The sequence below is a fragment of the Tenebrio molitor genome, chromosome 5 (assembly GCF_963966145.1).
Source record: "Tenebrio molitor chromosome 5, icTenMoli1.1, whole genome shotgun sequence".
In the NCBI taxonomy this organism is placed as follows: Eukaryota; Metazoa; Arthropoda; class Insecta; order Coleoptera; family Tenebrionidae; genus Tenebrio; species Tenebrio molitor.
Window position 1 is genome coordinate 23,338,402 of NC_091050.1, and position 18,381 is coordinate 23,356,782.

General features: G+C 34.9%; 1 protein-coding gene across 23 annotated transcripts in view; it reads left to right on the plus strand.

Moving 5' to 3' along the window:
• trol (terribly reduced optic lobes) overlaps positions 1-18,381 on the plus strand; it is a 306,854-nt gene that overhangs the window by 197,694 nt on the left and 90,779 nt on the right. For 5 of the 23 annotated variants that reach the window (XM_069047459.1, XM_069047460.1, XM_069047461.1 and 2 more), the window contains exon 2: positions 4,382-4,517. The exons of the other annotated variants lie outside the window; for them this stretch is intronic. In XM_069047459.1, coding sequence (XP_068903560.1) covers positions 4,460-4,517 — 58 coding nt within the window. In that variant the 5' untranslated portion in view covers positions 4,382-4,459. The remainder of the gene's footprint in view (positions 1-4,381; positions 4,518-18,381) is intronic. 23 annotated transcript variants of the gene reach the window in all.

Consider the following 18,381-nt stretch of genomic DNA (forward strand, 5'->3'; position numbering starts at 1 on the left):
AAATGGCGTACAAACTACTTACTACCTTATCAAGGATGCTTAAATGTACATGAAAAAAATATGGAAAAAATGTTTCCGACAAAAAAATCAATTCTTTTTATTATTATTATTAACGATAATACAATGTAAACAAAGATAAATTCATACATCATTACCTTGCCATTGCAAGGTAGAGGATTTAAAATAATTTTTTCGATTTCCAAAACTTCTAAATTCTCTATTATGAAGGATTAGATATTGGTAGTGAGTGATCTTGCACTTTGTGATAATATGTACGATTAGACGTAGCTGTCATGACAATTTCATACATATATTTCAAAATAATTTACCTGTTAAGTGCCACATTCAAAGACCGCCAAATCAGAAAATAAGTCCAATAGAATTTTTTAACATTTTTCTGGCGTTTACGGTAATCTCTTCTATACCGTAGTGCACCGTTAGTAGGTACGCCATTTTTGGGACACCTGTATATTTAAATGGACAGTTACAGATTTTTATTGAAGGTAAAATAACAAGACCTAATTTTTTTATCGGATAAATTTTTAAATTTTACGAAAACTTTTTTCTTTGACAATTTAATTCATACACTAAAAATCCCATAAGCAGCGGTGTTTTTGTCACTATGACACCGAAAAAAGTTTGCCCTAACTTTTCCAGCGACAAAACGGAACCTAACTCGTCCTACGGACTCGTAATTTTTTCAGAGGCAGTTTTTTTCGTTAAATTGCCAGGCAACAAAATTCTCATTGAAATGTCAAGTTTACTTCGACAAAAAAAAGCTCTCGTGTAAATTATAAGTGACAATTTTACGAGTTGAATTTGGGCATTTTTATTGTGGTTAGGCCCGAGAGCTTTAGCTCGAGGGTTTAAACTTTGAATAAAAATGCCCAAATATCAATGAGAATATCAACACACATGTTTGATGTACGTGGGAATTAATAAACTAAAAATATTATATTCAAGAGTCAAGAATCTATTCCGGCATTTTTTCTTTAAATTTTACCTGAACATAAGCTTCAAGATTTCTTGTTTCTTTGTTTCCTAATTAAATAAAATTAGGTATTGTTTTTTTTTATCAGATATTAATTTTTTTAATTGATTGTTTTCTGTCATTGTGTTATTGTTAATATTTTTGAAACTGTGCCTTTCGAAACTGTTAGCACTCGAGATGTTTTTAATATTAGATTTATTTCTGATTTTTAAAATTCCTAAATTTATTGGCTGTTTGTACTATCTGTGTATTTCTGGCATTTATGTGTAGTTAAATCTAGAACAATTTTTTTACAAGTACTTTAACCTAAATTTATTAGAAAAATAAAAATTGCCCATGCCTCAAAAATAATTTAATGCATTATTATCGTAACTGACAAAAATAAATGATCAACTGAAAATACATTTCAGTTTATTTTGAATTTTGAACTTCACACTACTTGTCCCACGCAACTCGACACTTAAAACTTAATTTTTGCAATTCTGGCAAGAGTACCTACGTTAGTTCTATGAGTAAGATAAATGATTGTGTTCCCGTTTAATTTTGTTCTACCGAGGAAACTGCAAATTCTTTGTGTGATAAAAATGTTCGATGATGATATTATCATTTATTTGTTGTTCCAAATTGAAATACCACCCAAGAGTTAAATTCGTAGTTCAAGAGTAGAAAACTGTGTCTGAATGCCGAAGCAGATTGAGGAGGTTGCCAAACTGGTAATAGTATGCAAATCAATGCGAAACGATGCACGAAGAGGACTTGTGGACATATAAATATAAAGCATGATTCAATCTGTGGATGTTGAACGACTTCTGGCACGGGCCTTTGGCGGTGAACCCTGCAGATTATTAAAAATATATTGCAATAATTTATTTTATTGGAGCCGAACTTTCGCCAGGAAAATATTTTTTACACGATGCAACACCCAAGACGAGATACAAACATGGAACAGTCGGAGGAAGTTGTTGTGTTTTAGTACCAAAAGATATAAAACACAATTTGATTTTTTGTGTGCTTGGCTAGTGCCGAGCCAGGTTTATTACTGTTTTACAGTCAAGTTGACAAACGAGGTTGGTTAGTAATGCCTCGACTTTCCTAAAAATTTCAATGCCAAATTGTACACGTTTAACAACCCAGACCATAAGACTTATTAATAGAACCAGAAAACAATGCAATGCTTCCCCGAATTATATACGATTTCAAATTTTGTCCAAAGAATGTTGTGTGTTTGATTTGCTTATTGAACTGTTCAACGCTCCGAAAGAAAAAGATTGCACAGAAATTCAAGACCACAGTTACGGCTTCTGTATCTTTTGATTTAATCTTGCTTTACTGTTTTATTTAGACTGATGAAAATGATGACCTGTCAAGTTAGGAGCAAGAATGATTTCCGAGAATGCTCAGTTGTTCGTTCAGCATTCCACAGCACCAAAGGTGTAGAAACCTAAGTTTTAATTTTTACCTTGATAAAGTAGTGACTTGGTGACATCATTCAGGTGGATTTTGTCACAGATTTCACCCACCTAGTCTGTATCGGGGAGTACCATTTATGGTCTCGATTTCGACCACCGCGCCTCCTGTGATTTTTGGTTTCTTGCCCATTAACGTCATGGTTTCAGTGAATGAAAAACGACCCGGGGTACTAGTCTGGCTGCTCAAAATTTCCAAACATGGCAAATCAATTTGATTATTGTGATAAACAAATTCCATATCGGCTGTCGTAATTGGTAAAATGTAAATTGACTGCTCATAAGTAAAATAAACAGTTTTTCGGAGCCGGGTTATGTAAGAGCCTCCAGCAGGCTGTGTTTTTGGTGTGGTTTAATCATTTTTGGTGCCAAAAAAACGCTCGGCGGTACCTTCAAACCGATTTGTTACACACAGACAACTTCCTTAAAGAGTTCTGTTCTGCAGGTTCAACGTCCTCCTGTTATAATATGTATCGACACAAAAATATTTATCAGTTCTTCCGCAACGCCGTATGTAAATAACTCGGTTGCATTTCACACATTTTCTTGGTTTGATCTGGGTTAGATCCACCTCTCGGTGTGAATATTGCAAACATGCAGAGTTGCCACGAGAAAGGACGAAAACGGGCCTGGATTCTAATTACTATTTTAGGTTTATGTTTTATTAAATCACACTAATGTTTGCCACTACAATATTATTAAACTCACAAATTTATTCGGCACAAAGCTCTTTGTTGCCCCAACTCAATTTCGCCGTGCATTACGAATTAGGGCCGTCGCGTTGCACTTTTTCCTTCAAATCTAGGATTCGTGTATTGCTCTGGTCGCGTCGCATTTTAATTGGCCTGCATTTTTCAATCATTGAGGAGTCATCAGACGTAGATCTCGGAATGCACCCTTGACAGTCGATGTGTACTGGAAAATGCGTTAACTTACGACAGTGGAGACGTTGATGGGGAAGAACGAAATTTTCATAATTAGCGGGCACAAGTTTGGTGGCATATGGCAATAATTTTAAGCATAACGCGGTTTAAAACAAATTTAATCCTCGCCGTACCTGTTTCACGTCGTCGGCAATGAAATTAACTTAAATTTTTGTCCTTTGCGGTGCGGTATTAAGTTCAGCGAGCACTTCGTGTACGTTTTAATTTGAGCGTGTTTGTCAACTGAAGATGTTTAAATTATATCTCGTATATTTGTTTTCGCCAAGTATAAACTTAATACCCTGCAAATTACAATGTATGCTAATATAGAAATTTAATGGGTTCTGTATTATTACGTTTCGAAGGTACGGTCTGAATTAACCAATTTGAATAAGGCTGCGTCTAGGGTCGAATTACTCCCTCCCTTGTGTAACTCGCAAATTAAATAATTTTACTTAAGGAGGTTACCACCGAATCATTTGTTTGGATTGGGGGTGGGGAGAACGGGGACTGCCGGATTTCCCCGCAACTTAAACATCGATGAATATTAAAAGACCACCCCCAAAGACGTGCTAAATGCCACAAGAAATCGATTTGTAGCCGGTAATCGTCGCCTATTTAAAATGTGGAGCACTAGGTATTTTTCTTATTTTTAGCACCTACGTTCAAGTCGATTTATTTTCGGACGCGGCAACCGCATTTAATCTAATTTAAATTGAAAATCTCCGAGATGAATTACACAACTCGTCACACCTTCTCAGCTTATTAATTGTTCGTAAACCCACTTATCATTTTTTATCAGTATTTGCTTTCGACTAGTTCTGTTTATTTTTTTGACGAGACCCAGAATTTTGAATTAATTGTCAAGATTAGTCTTAATCGATGTCGCTTTTGTGGTAGCAGCGTTACACACTTTGGTGAAAAAATAATAATAAAACACACCCGAACAAACATTTCGTGCCAGGATGGTTTAAATGACGGCGTGTTTGTTTTTTCTACAGAGTTAACAACATGTGCACATCTCCAGTCTAATCAAGTTATTGTTATTACAAAAACTCTATTAGCAAGTGACCCGAAAAATGAAGAAACATATCCTCTACCTCTCAATTGCGTTGTTAGCTTTAGCTAAAACTGCAGGTAACTATTTGTTTTTCTTTTTCGAATTTACATGTTTGTCAAGACGAAAATTGCTCTTGCTCTGAATTTTTCATTGTGAAATCTTGGGAACGTTGGTTAAAATTAGATTGCTCTATCGCTACTTCAAAGAAAATAAATCATACATTTTAATCCAACAGCATCCAAAACATGTAGACCGGGTGCTTGCATAAATCCTACAAACATTGTACTTTGCCTTAAAATAGCCAAATTCCTTTTACTCGACAGAGGTATTTGCGTTGGTGAGTAGAAACTATGTGAATCAGTCAGAAAATTATTGCAGTCTAATTAAGACCAATGTTTGATGTTACTCGATCCATTTGTCTTTGACCACCCACATTTTCTTCATATTTCGCACAGATGGGGGGTTTATGACCGCTACCCTTGCAGCTTCTTTAGGGGCTGCGCAAAACTTGTACGTTACTTCTACTTGAGCAGCTAAACGTTCAAGACGCCTTGTAGTTGTCACCAATCCGTAAATAAATTCATTCCTTGTTAAGTTTAAATCCGTTTTTATTTTATTTAATAACAACATTCATATAATCGTACCGACCAAGCGTACGATACAACACACCATTTTTGAAAATGAGACAATCCTAGTTGTGTGAAGCTAAAAACATGATCAGCTAAATAAAATTGAAAACGCTAGATCTCAAGTAATTGTTTGTCTTTTAGTCTTGGCAGAGCGTAGAGTCTATACTGTCATCTTGATTGAAGAATAGGTCAGCTCCTCTACCTCTTAGAATTATGTTTGTGCATGCAGTTAGAAGGTCATGTTGGTTCAAAAGTGCAGATTGTAATCTTATAAAACTTCTTGACTCTGATGGTGCATAGGTTGTGCCAGCGGCCAAACGATGAACTCTTTGGATTGTCATACTTAAGAGACTGTTTTGATGCTTTGATAAGTTATTAAATATATACATATAAGTAATCTGTTTCAAAATCAAAACTCCACCACCTGTTGAATTATGTGCCAAAACAAAAGAAATCCGTAGAATAAGTTTCATTTTTTTTTTGGGTTGGCCCAACCTCCGCCAAAATTTGACAGTGAACTGTTGAGTTTATTTGAGTAACACAAAAAAGGTGGTACCACTTTTTGAATGAAATGAACTATATTCGACCAAAACAACTGTCAACAGTTTCCTTTCATAACGCCTCTTTTTTCTGACACATGCAGATGTTCAGACAACTATTTTCGACATACAATTTTAAAGAGAATAAATCAATGTATTCTGACCGAGACGTTTAATAGTTATTTAATAAACTAGTTTGTTAATGAAGGCGATTAATAATCGAAACTGTTTAAAGCACGAACGAGTGTAGCGAGTGAGTGCCTTTAATAATTGAGATTATTAATCGCCCATTAACAAACGAGTTGATTACAACATTTTTCCGTTGACCGCAAACTTTTTTTTGTGACAAAATTTCAAATTAAAGCCAAATCAAAACCAATTTAATCTTTTTCGATAAAGATGAGACCTTATAAAATATCTTCATCCTTTTTTTTGTCCTCAGGGTAGGCCATTTTTAAATTTTTCAACACTTTCTATTCACTTTTCCACAGAGTGTCAGAAAAATCACGGTTGCTAAGAAAACCTAGTTACCTTTGAAAAATATGACATGCGAATTATAACCAAAAAGGTCGGCTTTTGAAAAAGTGAATTCGTAATTGTGCAGTTATGGAGCTATGTATAAAATATAGAAAACCCTGCTGCACTACCTGCTACAGTATTGATAAGTGCAAACAATGCATGTTCGAGGTTGTTTATACATCAAAATATCATCAAAACGTCAAAATCCCAAAAATCGTTGAAAATAAGTGTCCATTAATACACTATATTTTAGACAAAATAATTCATTAATATTGAAATTAACAAACGGTCAACGGAAAACATTATTTTTGTAGTTCACTAAATGTCACAATCATTTAAAAAATGTTCGTAAATAGGTACTTATAAATTTAGATTTTTATAATAAATCACAAAATTGTATTGACATTTTGTATCCAAGCTTAGTTCTCCCTCATGAGAAGGTAATTTTACCCCTCGCATTCTCTCGACCAATCAGATTTACGAAATTGGTCAGTACGGACCAATCACGCTTGTTTTAAAAAAATTGCCGCGAAAATTTTCACTGGTAGTAAAAATTGCCGCGGAAATTTTCACTATTTATCGACGAATTGCTATAACAACCTTTTTTAAATTATAAACTACTATTCAAGTATTTTTTTCATAGAATTTTTCAAATTTCGCTCAGACCACTCGTATTTGTTTCTTAAGAATTGTCGCCGAAAAAAATACTCGTATCTGAGATCGAAAATTTCCGGCAATTTCGTACCCGCTCGTTGCATTACTTATGAAAAGTGACTACATCAATCTGTTTAAAATTTCGAAGCTTGAGCGGGCTTCACTCAATCACTTAACGCATATCTGCGCAGAACTATTTTAAGCACTGCCATTAGTCTTCGATGTCTTCAGCATGATGGAGGTTAAGTTGCTAATCAGAATGAAGGTAGATACTACTGCAAAGTTGTCTTTTGCTTCAAAAGAAGTTTATAAGTTATTATTACGTTCACTTTGATAATGCTAATTTAGCAAGTGTTTCAAAAGAGCGTATTGCCTCATCAAGACTGGGTTTTGCTTTAGAGACTTATTTCCAATTTGACAATCAGAAAATATATCTGACCAATACACATCAAAATATACACCTTCAGGTACCTACTTTCTCGTATAATAATTTAGAATCGAACTGGGCTTCACGATATTTAGTCAATCTAAGGGCAAGGCAGACGCGGATGTCAGGATTTGTTCAGTTGGAAACAGCACAAACACGTAAATAATACCTGATACGTCTATTACCAGTCAGTTAATACTGTCGATCAACAAGAGTTTAATTTTGTAAACCGATCATGGCTCCAACCACTTGAGTGATCTGTTGCAACGATCTGTTGCATTTGTCACCAGCAGCCGTCTCGGAAGACACTTGATAAATAACTTCGTTCTGTCATAAAATAAAAGTGTCCCGAACCTCTTTCAGTGCCCGGGGATATGCCCGTGGAGGTTTTTACATACAACTGACTCTTCATTTAATAGTCCAAGTTGTCACCCAGTTACCTCCACATCTGGTATTTGTATAACTTTCACCGGCTAAGGAAGCTCCTGCATCAGCTTCGAGGCCCATAAATTTATTAGTCCGGTTATCACTTACGTGCAGTTGCAGTGCAATGCAGCTACCGAAGGCAATATTCTAAAGTAAGGACAATCTATTTCGAAATTCTAAAAATCCAAATTTTAAACGCTTCCAGTCCAAATATTTCGATCACTGGTTCCGAGCGACATACCAGGGGTTCCACGAAAAATCTTGATAATTCTTTCATTTATACGAGGCAATAGCATGTTGGGTTCTTTGAAGATAAAAAAAAGGGTTATGGAAACTGGCTTGCTCAGTTTTGAATAAGATGAGTTAATGGAGGGTGCTAGAAAGTATGTGGACTTTCAACTGTTAAATTTTTGCCATTTAAGAGTATCTTCAGAAAGTCATATTTCAAAAGAAAATCCAGAAATTGTTCCACTACTGGTTGGCCTTGACAATGATTAAAGATATCAGCAAACTTCTAACTCTTGTGCCGTCATCTTAAGGAACTTCGGCTCGAAATTAATCAATCTTCCATTTCCTCCAATAGAAATGTATGAGTAGATGAGAATTCTGTTTTTGTGCCTTCCAGCCATCTATGAATTTAACTTTCAGAGAAGAGAAAGACCATTTCGAAGTTAATTAAATGTTATGCAGGATTCACCGATATCTAAAAATCATTCTGATAATTCCGCGATGGTGAAAAGTTTAGAAAAACATACGTACAATGAGGGACATGGAATCCTGGGCAGTCTGCTATTGTCATTTCAAAAAGTGTCAATGTAATTGCACCTTTACTGTCATTATGATTGATATTTTCAAAAAAACTGTCAAATTAACTTAAGCTTGGTTATGAGTAGCTAAGGTATGGTTTAGAAATTTTGACAACTGAATGACACATCTGCCTAGTTTTCCGTGTCCCCAATAGTACTATTCCGGACACGAAATCTTGGCCACAACTGACATTTAACTGACAAATATGTGTGAACTGGCCTTTATTGAATATAACCCAACTTTTGACTCGATAATGCTGTTTCCCCGGAGCGCGTTCATAAATACTCTGGGTAGGTATAAAGGTTACCCGTGGGTCACCCAAACGCCGTTCACAAATTAAAAAAAATTGGGGGAATAATCACGCTACCCCAGATCGTTCACAAATGTTTAGAGTGACACAAGGAGTGTGCCCATGTTACCGATGTCTAGCGGTGCGGGAGAAATTACCCATACGTCAGATTTGACGTCTGTCAAATATCTGACGGCAGTGAAGCGGCGGCTGCGTGAAAAAAAATATGTTCTAAGGTGTTCTTACACATTTTTTAATTATGTTTTCAATAATGGGAACAAAATTTTCGAAACTGGAACGGCTGACTCTGAAATGCATTTGAAATTGTCTGTTGGTTAACCCCGGTACAATCCGTTCAACATATCCAACAATTCTTAAAGGTATTCCTTGTGCAACCACACTTATATTCTTTTCTTCCCCTTCCTGTATTGAATCCGGTGATAACAAATTTACAGGGGAAAAACGTTTTTTTGCAGAACAAATTGTCCCAGAAATAATTAATTTTCTTTTTCTTTCGTCAAATTGCATTTTTAATCTCTTATTCTTCATTTAAGCAGGTGGTTAAATAGATGACAATTAAATGTGAGTTGACAATGTTGACATTTACAAAAACAAAAAACACGCGTTTACCCGATTCCGTTCATAATGCCGGAGTGACACTGCAGTCACGTGATATTCCCCACACTCTACCTTCGCCCATATTTTATGAACGCGCTCCTGCTTTCTGATGTCACAATAAAAACAAAGTGATCTTTAATAATTGTCATTTATTAATGACATTAATGATTTGATTGATTTACATAATTTTTTTAGAAATGTCAAAAAAATGTTGGCCAAGATTCCGAGTCCGGAATAGTACATTTGTTTAATCTACATATCCATCATTCTAAATATTCACTTTTAATTTTTAATATTATTTCAAAATATTTATAATAATTTAACTCTCATAAGCAGAAGTCTGGGCTACAGCAAAGTGATTTAAGTATTGTCGTGAAATAAAGTACTTTTTCTACTTGTATTGTATAATACCGTAATTATTAGTGTTTTTTTTTTTATTAGATAACAGAGTTCATTGCCCACGGCCCGTTGAATAATAATTTCAAAACACACGGTATATATCATAGCAACGAATTTAGTCGCAAATTTTAATTCAGTGGTATCAAGTATACAAAGTAACAATTGTAAAACGCTAGTTTCAGTTTGTCAAATAATGAAACTTATTTGTCAATTTTTCTTCATAGTCGTAGAAAAAGTATAGAATGTATTCTACTCGCGGGTAATGGCTATTCTCACTCACATGAATGACGTCATTCGGCTTCGGCTCGTGACACAAAATCATCCTCATGAGTAATAACCCGCTCGTTGAATAATATTTTGGAAACGTTTGATTTTTTAAATCTTTGATGGTCATAGTTTTTCTTTGTTTCTCTCATAGAAAAGTGATACAGAACTTGTCTAACATTAATTTGGTTTGCCTAGGTTTGCCAATTCGTAAATTGATAATGGATTGTGTGTAATAAATTTAAATACGAAGTACCGATAAAAATATAGAAAAACTTCACACCTGCAGATTTAGCCCGTATTCTCAGATAACACAATCGGTTTATAATTATTATGACAGTGGTTGAGCTTGGCAACGAACAGTGGCGGCTGGTCTGGGTAGGCAGGGTAGGCAATGCCTACCCAAAATATTCAAAGCGAAAATGAAGAAATTACGTCTAATAGATTTATAAAAAAAAAAAAACAATTGCTGAATTTAATCTTAATCTAAGTTCTATGCAGAAAACCGTGAATAATTTGTTTTGTTAAATTATTATTAATTCAACGTTGCCCTTCAGTTTAGCTGGAAAGTTGAACGAAGGCAGGCGAGCCCACCCTGGATTATGGCCGACGAAACTAGTGCGTACGTACGATTCTATCAGTTTCTGTGTTCTCTCGCGTCAACTCGAACCAAGAGTACGACTAGGCTCTCGATCGCTGTTTGTTGTTCGGGTGGGCTAGCCTACCCTGGCAGTCCAAGCATACCAGCGTACACACGTGCGCATGCTGTTATATGAGTTTGATAGCGTCTAATGCATTACTGAAAAGATTTTTTTTTCACGAATAAAACAAGACTGTAACAGTGTCATCGATCATATGTTTACCTTTTTTTTAGATTGTGATAAAGCCAGACAATAAATTTTATACTGTTTCGTGTATTTGTATTTGTATTTGTCAATACTGATACATAATACATACTATCTAATAATAAAATATTTCAGATTTAATTAAATCTGAAATAAATGTTAAAAATAAAAACTAGGAAGGCGCAATCAAGAAAGAAAGACCGTAACTTTTGAAATTTATTTATATAAAAATACCCATAGCCTAATAGGGTACTGGACACTTGAATTTTACTTATAATTTAATGAGCCTTATATCAGTTACTAGAAACAGCTTACATTGTAAATCAATATGAATCATATATGTACAAATAGTGTGATCTTAAGCTGTAGGCGATCGGACCTACCGTAACCAAGTGCAGGCTAGGCCTTACTGAAACTCGCACGCGCACATTGTCATAATATGATGAAAAACAAATAGTTCGAAATTTAAATAAACCATGTCCTGATCTGGTAAATTTACTTTATAATGAAAAGAGACGGTGCACGCGCATGTTTTCAACTTCGTGGTATCAAAAGTGTCAATGGATTTCTGGAAGCATAAACAAGAATAGATTGTATTGTTGGTATTACCATTTATTATTTTGCGAAAACACACGGAGTCCCTGGAATTCAACCGGTTATAATAATTTGAAACAATTAGAATTAGCAATGTCAATCCAGAAACACGAAATTTCGAAAGAACACGTACATGCGGCCTTAAAATTCAAACTTTTTGGGAAACAACAGAGCATTGCAGCTGCGTTAGATTCGGGACATCGGGTAAGCATTGTGAGACATAACGAAAAAATGAAAGAGAATCGGGATATTTTAAAACGTTTAGTCGATATGACACTCTATTTATCGACACAGGAATTGGCGTTTCGTGGTCACGATGAAACGGAAACGTCATTAAATCAGGGCAATTTTAAAGAGCTCGCGAAACTTTTAAGTACGTATGATGAAAAATTTTAAACTTTTTTAAACGAACATTCTGTATTTAGCGGTTTATCAAAAACCATTCAGAATGAGTTAATTGAAAGCATTACGAAAGTGATAATAAAAACCATAGAATCAGAAGTAGATAAATCTGTTTGTTTCTCGTGGCAAAAGGTCGAAAGGCAGATGATCTTTTTAACTTATTGACAACGACTTTTAGTAGATTCAATCTTCTACAAAAATTGGTAGGTCAAACCTTAGATTGGGTCAAACGTATGACGGAGCTTCAGTGGCTTCAGTAATGGCAAGAGAGCAGTCAAAAATTCGTTCAATAGATCCCCAAGCAAAGTTCACACATTGTTATGCCCACAGACTAAATTCAATATTACAGGACGCTTCAGGTAAAATCAAAGAGTGTCGAATATTTTTTTGCTAATGTTGCCGGATTTTCAAGTTTTTTTTCAAAATCAACGAAAAGGACCAAATTATTAGATGATGACTTAGGGTTAATTGTGTAAAATGAAAAAAAAAAAGTGCATATGTATAATGGTATACATTAATCCTTATGCAGGGCCTAAGTGCCTACCCAGATTTTTTTAGTACGAGCCGCCACTCGCAACGAATCAATTCGTGTTGGAAACCGATCTGCGATTTGGAATTGTGTGCGGTATTTTTGTTATTTGACATTATCAAACTGTACTTCAAAATGTTTGTTGGTCTTCTGAAGCGTCGTGTAATATTGTTATAGTGAGTAAACATTCCCAGTGCATTTGCGGCAAACAGATAACACCCGGAAACAACACACCGGCCGTGCACATTTTCCTTTTAAAAAGTGTTACATTTTTAGCACTGACTTCCTCTGGCGCATTATTCTCCGTTTCCACTGCGTATGTGACAGACCTTGTATTCCCGAAAATATCTCACAATATAAATACAAAAAACTGAACAGGAACAGTGTTATTAGTTTTCATAAATTTAGCAGGACTTTCAAGCACATGTTTTCCTGACAACAAAATTACAATATATCCGACGACACAAGCTACGAGCCGAAACATTGATTTACTCCGACCGAACCGGACCCAAAAATGAGACGTTTCTTTATTCGGAAATAGCGTAATGGTTGTTAAGTGCATTTCATACATTCGCCATTTCGCCAGTATGTTAATCTCCCTCAGAGGACTTTGACGTTTTTCTGCGCCGAATTTATCACCCCGCTGTGTTTCGCTGTGCACGGTGATAAATCTTATACATATTAATACGGCAATAATGTTGTCATAAATTTAGGGATTACGTCGCTTAAAATTCTAATCTTGATTGAAAATGATTTTTCATAGGGACAAATCTTTAATCTTGAAATACCTACCAAAACAACATATTTCATCACACAACTGTGTAGTTTCCGTTATGCTAGGCACGATATTAATTGACTTTAATTCCGACAACATTAACAAGATTTTTTTCAGATATCGACTACTATTAGTCAAATTTGATGCCGGCATCTTTCAGTTATTGTACCATAATTTATGGTACCAGGAAATTTTATAATTTCAGCCACGGAACTGGACATGTTCATAAATCTTTTCAACGCCTACGTCCTTCGCGGTACAAGTTTCCTTTCCTCCTGGATTTTTGCGTGCATTGTTTTTTACGCAAGAACCATATGTGAGCAGCGTTACAAAACCTATCAGAAAAACAATAAAAATTTTGTATTCTCGTAGAATCTGATCGATGTGACCAACAGCGGTGGGTGGTCATCGCTTCACTAATGAAGATTGGCCATCGGACAACTTTTTTCCTGTCAAAAATCTTGTAACCGAACAAATTCTAGACCCCATAATATGCTTGTGCCACCATTCACGGGCTCTATTATTATTTCCAGTGAGGTTAATCATTATTAACCCACATATTATGTTTAAGACGCCGAAAAGCAATAAATATTAATGAGCTCAAATTTCATAGTCCAGATCCACTAGACGTTCAGCAATGTACTTACCATTTATGGGCGCTGGGTGTAATACAAGAAGCCTCGAAATTCCACCTGTTCACGTGTTGATAGATCGATCAGTTATGATCTGTCGTTGATTTACCTTTTGCAACGTGAAATGCCAGGACCAGATAAAAAACGGTTTTGCAAAAATCTTGTAATACAAAATGCATCATCAACTCCTTCGCATAAAATACAAAAACGCTTTGTCAAAAACTACCATTTTTCCCGTATTCATGTCTTGCTCACATTTTTTCCTCTGGAGTTCGATAACTTTCAGTAATTTGCATAAATGGAATGAGTGTGAAGGTCAAGAGATCTTAAAACGGCAATTTACTTGCTCGAAGTGTTCGCGTTGCCAAAGCAGGCAAGACAGAAAGAACATTTTCACGATTTTTGTTGTCCTCGAAAAACATTTGGATTACATCAGCAGCAACAACACTTTGATTCGATGCACCAGTTGCAAATCTTTCCAATTTATAATTTCACTATTCCTATTAGCACTCCGTTAGCTTATGTTAAATAAACTGAGGTGGCAAAATATTGAGAGGATCTGGTCCGACCAACATCTATTAATTTCAACATCTGAAGAACCGAAAAACATTGAAACGTTGAATTAAATAAACTGTGATTTGTGATTTATAAGACAAGGCCTTGGGATTTCAGGTCGAATGCAACATTGTTGCAGCAACTATTTACACAAACGTGGCTGAATTGCGCCACATTAAAAATTAATTTATTGTTATTTCCGCGAGTTTTGTTTTGGCGCCTCCATAAAACAAAACGAATTTGATCAAGATTATTATTTTACAAAATTAAAGTTTGAGAATAAAGTTTTTATGCGGACATAAATATCGGATTGTATTCATTTAATGGCGTCATAAAAATTAAATCTGTGCGTAAATGACAGTTTAAAAAAATATAGTGACTAGTCTTTGGCTTTTCGTTGATTGGTGATTTACGAGACGCTCCTACGCGGTTCAAAAAAGGACAATAAAACAGGACCGTCGACTATTTCCAGCGCAACCTGTAAGCACCGTAACGACATCCTTGAATCCGCAGGATAGGAATTATTAGTCCTTAACCGAGTTTATGTGCGACAAGTGTGTCACTATCGAACTAACAACGGTATACAGTCCCCGATTTGATAAAGTACCCTCAAATTATTTATCATTTTTATTTCCGCAGATTTTTCCCCTCATTTTGTTCCCACTTTTTTATTAAACCCTCATAAAAATGTCATTTTACGACTGCCGCAGTCCCGAATCCGTCAGGGTGCTTTACAGGATGTCATTAATTGGGACAATAATACCCCGCGTAATTTGAGTCCTGCCCTTAGGCTGACAAATTAGTCGGTTTAATTTACTTCTGATCGCGATAGTGATTTTGACATATTAATAATGAATCCGGTTGAGGTGGGCAATTAGTCTTCCGTGTTCCTCAGGAATTTATGCAATGTTACTGATTTCGCGATACGTTCAGTCGCGTGGGTCTCTTATTATTATTAAAAGACACTTTATTTGGATTCAAGGCTGGATGCACGTGCCCGATATGATCTCATTCGTTTCATTTATCATTATCACAAATAGCAGGAACGATTATTATAAACAGAACAATGCTGGGAATGTCACTCGGTGTTAATTGTGCCTGCTGAGAACATTCGGAAAGGTAAACTGTGAAAAGGGTCCCGTTTTAAACTGCCAAACTATACGTGAAACTATTCGAACTGCGGAAATTCGGAAACCGACCCCGGTACAGGGAATTATTTCAGATTGGTTCCAATTTTCAAGAAAAAATACTCAGATTGCTGGAATCTAGCTAGCTCTGTCTAAGTTCGATTAAATCCAGTCGCCACGCACAAGACAAGGTTTGCATTTTTACATTTGACATTTTGTTTGCCACTAATTGCCACTTGGACATTCCATTCGGTGCTGTGATGTGTAATTCCTGCAATTAGAGTAGCGTTTAGCGGCAAACACAATGTGTTGTGACCGAATTTCAAAATTGCTTCAATAAGAGGCGGTCAAAATTTTTTTAAATACTTGACAAAATCGGCAAACAAAATTTACCAAATAAAAGAGGTGAAGGATTTTAAAGAATTTTATTCAAAAGTTCTAAGAAAATAAATCGAGAAAAAGTATCTTGATCCACAGGAAATTAACATCGAAGTGATCAAAGTTCATATACGAGGGTGGTTCACCGTTTAGTCTTGTTCGCCTAGAAACAAAAAACCGCGAAAACACAATTTTGTTTCTCAACAATCACACTGAAACACACATTAGTTCATTTGATGTTGTATTGATGGCTCTAGAGGGATTATTTTTGTTTGTGCTTTCACCCACTCATTTACTGGGGGCTAAATCTGGTCAATAAATGGGCTGCTCTATTATTTTTAAATGTATTATCCACATGATCACGTGTCTGGAGCGTTGTCGTGATACAATCACGTAATTTGGAAATTCATTTAATTAGATTAATCGGATTCCAAAAAACTGTTGCCATAACCTTTGTTGCTGAGATGATATCTAATTTACCTATTTGTTTTTTTGAACCATTTCTCGCTTTGATTTTTTCACTCTGGATCAAAGTGATGAACTCACATTTTACCCACCGTAACAATTTTTGATTTAATAGATTATGGAACGCGGCCATTTGTTATTCTGTGATGCAAAATGTTTTCTTCAAATCAATACATATTTTCTTGTGTTCTGCATCATTTGAAGAAGCAGATTTCAAGATTTCGATTTAGAATGAAGAACTTTGATGAGCACTGGTTAGCTAATTCTTAAAAGAAAAAAGAATCATCACCAAATTTTGTCTACAGCCCATCTAGGTCAAGGACAATACATGATGCATCACACCCCCCTCTAAGCATGCATTCATAAGTGTTCGTACTAATATGGATACACTTTCATTCATTTCAATCACAAATGATTAATTTTATCTTGTTTAATCAGCCAATATTCTGTAAACACGCAAATAACTCTTTCTTATTCGGCAATATCTTCCACAAAGTTGCTTGTTTTTAAGTAAAAAAGTTTAAAAACATACAATTAATTGGCACCTTGCGTGTTAACAACACAGTAGATTGAAAGAACTTGTTTAATGTTTACATAATAATATAGAATTATCTCATGATGTATAGTCTCCTTCCTATTACATAGAAGTTTTTTTATTTAATTAAACACCTACCATTCTTTTAATTAGTGTCTTCTGTTGTATTTTCTACTGGATTTCCAAGAAAATACTCAAAATGTCTAGTCGTATAGTATAGTTTTATAATTCAGTCAACATTTTAAATGAGTAACTCAAGAATGTAAACGTTCAAGAATTGACTGAATTAAAAAAAAAATAAAGACATGGTAGATTATATCATTAAGAGTAGAAGTGAGTCCAGAGCTTGAAGATCGAGACGAAGTCGAGGTCGGCAATTGGGCAAAGCACAAAAAGACCTTTTACTCTGAATATATACTATTTTATCTTCACGCAAATCACAAAAAAAATTTGGACATGAACTCATTTACATATTTTGTTTTGCTGCAATTCCCGTAAAATGACAATTTTCAAGGTTACAATTTTCTAATTTTCAGGCACCAGTATGTAATTCCTAGCTCTCTTGTTGCAATACTTGAAGTTCACTAATATTAGTAAAGTCAACTAAAATCTAAAGTTCACTTTTTAATGTTGAACGGCCATCTTGCCATTTTTGATTTTGAAATCTGTCATCTATGCACACGAGCGACTCGGTCGAGCCGCCTGTAGACATTTCAACTCCTAGGACTTGAATTGTTTCAAGTCCGGTTATAAAAAAAAGCCACTTCAACCGTTTCTATAGAGATACAGAGAGGCCGCTTGAAGAAACTGAAGGAAAATTACTTGAATTTTAGTTTCTTGATATGTTACATTATGTAGTTCATAAAGATCGAAAATTGTTTATGTAATAATTTTTTTATTTGAAATAACTGTCCAAATATCGTATTTTATTGAAAATGTAACAAATAAACGAAAAAAAAAATTCTGTCATTTTTTTTTTCATTTATGCAACTAGTGGTTCCTGCAAAGCTAAACTATTATTATCTTTGAATGAAAAATTAATATTTCCGTACTTTCTAAATTAATTATAAAAGTATAAAATTATTATCATGTATTTATTTTTCTTCAAAACAAACATGTAGATCATTCATTTTAGTTATTCTGGAATATTTCCACTTCAACTGCTTCAATTTGAAGAGGTATTTCTACCCTTATTTCACAAATTTTTACAATAAATATTCATTCCACTTTTTGTTGGAAAGTTTTAGATTACGAATCACGCCACAAACACATTCATTCATATTCTGAGTAAATTAGATTTAAAGTTGCCAAAAGAATGTGTGCGCGAAAGGAAATTTTGAAACACAGAAAATGTTGTACATAAATAACTGCTGCTGTTGAAATTTTACTCCAAATTTTGATCGTTAAATTGAATGTCCGGTCAGGATAATATGCCGTCAGTTTGCATAAATTTAATGTTGAAGTTAACTGTTTCCAATATTGCTAAAAGTATCACGTTCTACACAATATGTTTAGGATTATTTGGAAAACTGT